Source organism: Euprymna scolopes, chromosome 19, assembly GCF_053919585.1.
Source record: "Euprymna scolopes isolate OS-2025 chromosome 19, ASM5391958v1, whole genome shotgun sequence".
Taxonomy (NCBI): Eukaryota; Metazoa; Mollusca; class Cephalopoda; order Sepiida; family Sepiolidae; genus Euprymna; species Euprymna scolopes.
This window is the reverse complement of record NC_136500.1, coordinates 22,012,851-22,018,850: the sequence shown is the minus strand read 5'-3', so window position 1 is coordinate 22,018,850 and position 6,000 is coordinate 22,012,851. Positions and strand designations below refer to the sequence as shown.

The 6,000-nt window shown below is 31.2% G+C and overlaps 1 protein-coding gene across 50 annotated transcripts in view; it reads left to right on the top strand.

The window, feature by feature from the left end:
- The window catches only part of LOC145303484 (uncharacterized), a 578,993-nt gene that overhangs the window by 480,641 nt on the left and 92,352 nt on the right, over positions 1 to 6,000 (top strand). For all 50 annotated transcript variants that reach the window (XM_080144904.1, XM_080144905.1, XM_080144871.1 and 47 more), the window contains one exon: positions 3,311 to 3,337. In XM_080144904.1, the coding sequence (XP_080001030.1) occupies positions 3,311 to 3,337 (27 nt within the window). The remainder of the gene's footprint in view (positions 1 to 3,310; positions 3,338 to 6,000) is intronic.

Sequence of the window (6,000 nt, the reverse complement as noted above, 5' to 3'; positions counted from 1 at the left end):
CCTCACCAAAGTAGTTGGTTTTGAACTGGAAGAATAGCTGCTAAGGGAACAAACCAAAGAACTTGAATAGTTGCTAACACGTTGCATCCAATGTGTGTGTGGGGGGGGGCTACGTTGATCAGTGAGGTGTCAGTATAATTGAAATTTACTAAAATAACTTTAGGACTACAAAAAAAAAAAAAGAAAAAAGAAAATATTGAAATTATAAAAGATACCGATCAAAATAAGCATAAAAAAGGCATCAAAGCAACTCCCGAGCAAGGCCGGGTAATACTGCTAGTTCATATATATATATATATATATATATATATATATATATATGGGGAGGGAGTTAAAGGAAGCGAATAAATTAAATTCTTTAAGAGGAGACTTATTGGGATAATATAAAGCTCAACAATTTTTTGGAGCTCATATAGAAGTCAGTAAAGAGAGAAAAAGAAGGTATAAAAACTATATAGGGATATATATATATATATATTTATTTGTTTAATAGGAATATGCATCAATTAGAGAGTTTGGGTAAAGAGGAACACTTTATACCATGGTATTTCGAAGCCTAATGCTTCTCATCAGAAGAGTAGAGAAGATGCTAGGTAACATAATATGGGATGCGACGTCTAGCAATAGTTTCATTAGGAGCGAATTAAATTATTGAGGTTGTTTGAGGGAACTATATTGATCTCTGTGATAAAGGAGGAGTGTAGTTTTCAATATATAATGTAAGTAAGTGTATAGCATGTCTATCATAGTGGGTTTAATGTATACAGACAGTATGTGTGTTTAAACTCTCGGGAAAAATATAGAGTAAGTTTAAGGAGGTTTCTTTTTTAACCATATGTGTAGATGTGTTGTAGCTATAGAGATGTTTTTACATGAGATATATGGTTTATGCTAAGTTGGTATTTTTTAGCAGGGATATCTGAGACTGCCATGTTATAAAGAGTTCCCTTTTACCCAAATATCCTAATTAATGCATACCTCTATTAAATAAATGAATGAATCTGTATATAGTACTATATAGTTTTTATACCTACATTTTCTCTCTTTCCTATATATATATATACATACACTGCTGATCAAAAATTTAAGGCCACTTATATCTTTACAAAAAAACTTTTTTTTTAAGGATAGATTTTAAACTCTTCCAACTTAAGGTTACCAATACTACAATTTAAAAAGTTATGGAAACAAAAAGCTATATTCCAAAGATTTATTTTTAAAATTTGCATTTTTATTAAATTAGGCTTTTTACACATGATCAAAATTATAAGACCTGAGACAAAAATTCTATTAAATTGTACAAAAAGTGTATGAAAAGTGCATGAAAACATTCAACAATCAAACTTAATAACGAGTTCTACCTCCACTGCTTTTGATGACTTCAAAAATTCTATGGGGCATGCTAGAAATAAGGGTTTCTATTAAGGTGTGGGTGATCCTGCTCCAGTTTTTGAAGATGGCTTCACGAAGTTCATTTTTTGTTGAATATTGTTTGCCATTTCAATAAACCTCTCTTGTCATCCATCCCCAAACATTTTCAATTGGGTTCCAGTCCGGTGAGCATGCAGGATGTCCCAGGAGATGGACTCCATCCAGAAAGCTCAAGGTCCATCTTGCAGTGTAGATTGCAGCATTATCCTATTGGAATAACCATCCATCCCACATAAACGATGACCCTCCATCATCAAAGATGCTTTTTGTAGCATTTTAACATAACCAGCTGCTATCTGACGACCCTGCACCACCTGGAGCTCCATCGTCCCTTTGTAAGAAAAGGCACCCCATCTCATTACGGACCCTCCACCACTATGACGTGTGGAAAAAATTTCAAGGGCATGTTTTTGTCATGCCACTATTGCTGGAAGCCATCAGGACCATATAAATTGAATTTTTTCTCACCAGAAAAACAGGACTTTCTTCCACTTCTCAACGTTCCGGGTTTGGTATTCACAACCAAATCTTAAGCGGTCCACTTTGTGACGTGGAAGCAATCGAAGAATTTGTTTACGCTTTTTATTTACCATATCTTTTTGTTGTAAGTGTCATCTGATGGTTATTAGACTGCAGTCGGCATCTGTAACCGCCTTAATTTGACTAGAAGAAAGTCCTCTGTCATTCATAACAACCCATCTGATTCTCCTACTCAATGCAGGAGAAATTTTTTTTTTGGGGGGGTGCTACCAAAGGATTTTGCTTTTCCATAATTCTCAGTATTCTTTAGAAAGTTGCAAATAACTGTTTTACTGCGATTTACCTTAGCTGTTATCGCTCGCTGTGACAAACCTTGCTTATGGAATCCTAGAATTCAAGAGCGCTCAACTTTGGTTAATTTACTTGCTTTAAGCATGGTAACACCTTTACACAGTGATTGCTAATCTCTAGCTGAACTAAAAACATTACAATTACCATAAATCTAACAATTTATACCCTTGGTCTTATAATTTCAAATTTTTAAATAAAATATTTGAAATGTAGCTTTTTTTTCCATAACTTTTTAGATTGTAGTATTGGTAACCTTAAGTTGGAAGAGTTTAAAATCTATCCTTAAAAAAGTTTTTTTTTTTTTTAAAGATTTTTAAGTGGTCTTAGATTTTTTGATCAGCAGTGTATGTATATATATATATATATATATATATATATATATATATATATATATATATATATATATATATAATTACAGGTTGATTGAAAAGTAACTACCTATTTTAAATATCTTGTAATTTATTTATGAGTCATATTTTTGTAAAAATAAACTGAATATGAGAATAGAAAACATAATGTGGGATATTTTATTCAAAATTCAATATGTCCACTATGCCTTTTCCTCAAGCCGCTACGGAATCACATTAATTAATCTTCATAGAAACTCTTGTGGAATGGCATAACTTTTCGTAGACATCCTTTAAGTTCTACAGTCGCTGGTTTCTTATAGTAAACTTATTCCTTTAATCAAACCTAATGAAAAAAGTCGCATCAAGGCTTGTAGTCAGTCATTTATCCGGACCATGTCGGTCAAATCATCTCCCAGGAAAGTGTATGGTCGAATGAACATTTCACAAGACTTTCCTAGGAAGTTGAAATTATGTTATTTCCAAGCAGTTTGAGGAAAGATACACCGGAAGAAAATTGGAGATTACATTGGCCGAAACGTTGTAAAAATAACACTGACAATAGTATCTAGCAGCCTGAATAATTCAGATAATACAAATTATCAGTCCTCATCTCAAAAATTCAGAAACATGTAAGACTTTTTTATGTCAAATGTATTTTTCTATATTATGCCATCGTTTTTTTCTTTTCTATCTTGCAGAGCAAGAAAAGGCACGTAAGAGAAAAGGTTAGTATCGTTTTGTTTCTTTTCATATAAGTTTTAAAATCTATATTACAATGGTTTATTCCCAACCAGTGGTACACAAAGATCTAAAAACGTCCGGAGTTAACCCATTAATTGTATACTCCCAAACACACAAGTATATCTTAATACTTAGAAATATAATGATAAAGTCAGATAGTTAGAATACGATCAGATGCCCTCTCTCAATTTGGCTGTGAGAGTCAACACCCCCCTCTGCGTATCACTCTCCCAGCAAAACAAATTAGGAAAATATTCTGAGATGAATTTTCCATCCATATTGAGAGACCATTTTCACGTTTGGCACTGATTAAATCAAGATTATTAATTTTATTATATTAACTTACATTTAAACCTAAGCCAGGTTACCGTTTTTTACTACATATTTTGGCATCTTTATTTCATGGGCTTGTTTTCACCCTAGTTTTTAGGTGGACAGAAGTGGAACATAAAATATAAACAGTGCAAAGAATAAGATTTTGCTTTGAAAAAAAAAAAAGGAAAGAAGAATTAGGTAAATACAGACAACTATATATATATATATATATATATATATATATATATATATATATATATATATATATATATATATATATATATATATATACGCAGACACATGTAGAGACCTAGATGATCCATGTAGATTATGCCTTCATGAAAAATTTACTATCCTATACTTTAAAGAACCCCAACATCTATTAAACTGTAGGAGAAAAATAGCGAACAACTGTGTACACAGGATAAACTTTGCTCTAGGATAGCGATACAAAATAATTTTAAAACGAACAATAACAATAAAAAATAAATAAATAAAATAAACATACATATACATAAATTATCATATATATATGTATATATGTATGTATGTATATATATATATGTATATATATATATATATATATATATATATATATATATATATATATACATATATATAACATACTATTTTTTTTTTAAATCACATTTAACTACACCTAGGTTTAAAATAGGTTAGATCACTAGATATCTACGCTTCCTCCTAAAAAAGCACACGCAAAGGAAGGGTTGAACCTTAGGTCAACTGGGCCTTTGTTCTGTAAGCTGCATCAAGTATCAACACTAAGGTGGATACTCCACCAGACTAAATGGATTCTTGTCCGGGAATCCAGTGAGAACAAAACATTATAAGAAAGATATACGATAACATAATTAGTTTGTCAGTTAGTGAGGGGAAAATTACTGTTCCTAATATGTTTTTACTAACTTAACGTTTGAGAGGTAAAAAAAAATTGAAAGGAATCTTGAAATACTTATGTATCTCATATAAAGATCGACGTTAGACACCAAAAAAGGGCTCCTTGATTTGTGAGAACTTCGATTGACGTAAAATGTAACAATATATATATATATATATATATATATATATATATATATATATATATATATATATATATATATATATATATATATATATATATATATATATATATATATACACACGACGTAATCACGTTAACACACCGATTCTCATCAGACCACCGAAGTTAAGCAATGTTGAGCCTGGTCAGTACCAGTTGGGTGACCATTTGGGAAGGCTAGGCGCTGTATGTGCTTTCCGCTTATCTCGGCGTTGCTTCCAGTCGTCCTGAACCTCAACTTGCCACTGGTATTAAACAATGTCGATGTGCAACTCTTGCCACAAAAATTTCATGTGCAGGCACCCTTATATATATATATACACTTTCAATTTGTCTTTACATAAGCCATAATTTGTTGTTCTACTTCCGTATTGAGCACTCTTGTGTGAACCTCGTTATAATTCACCGGTTACCTTACCTTTGAAAAATAGCGACCTCAAATATATATATATATATATATATATATATATATATATATATATATATATATATATATATATATCAAATTAAAGGTATTCAGGAGATAAAATCCATGAATTAAAACGAGGTTATTAAGAGTGCTTGGTAAAAAGATCAGAGTATAAGTAGAGAGTTACACATCAGCTATGATGAATAGCGGATAAACCTTATTTCAGTTGCTTGACGAAGACCTTTTGTTTGTTTTTTAATAAACCAATCGCTCCGAAACATTAGCATGTTCAGTGTAATATTTGTCTGTATAAATAAAAATATGTATATATATATATATATATATATATATATATATATATATATATATATAGAGAGAGAGAGAGAGAGAGAGAGAGAGATATGAAGAATTCGAATGCAAAACACGATACATCCAATTTGTTTAAATGGAGACCCCCTAAACAATAAAAGAACGAGCATATTAAATCTAAACTTCGAATGAAAACTTATTTTAATTCAAATTTAAAAAAAGAAGAATTTATTTCGGTCCGATATGACGTAAAATATGATTTAGATGTGTGATCGATCGTTGAAACGCGACACGTTTTTGTTGTTGTTGTTGTGTGGTCATTTCAATAGTTTTGAAACTTGCGTTTATCACGTTGTGCACTTGAACACGTTCATTTACAATTGTTCAGACAATGATATGATATGTTCACGCCATGAATTTGTGAAAAGGAAGTAGTAACTGTGTACTAACTTCACTTTCATTTCATCTTCTTCGGTTGAAGTTCTCAGAAATCAAGGAGCCTGTTACATAGGACTAATATTAAACTGTACATG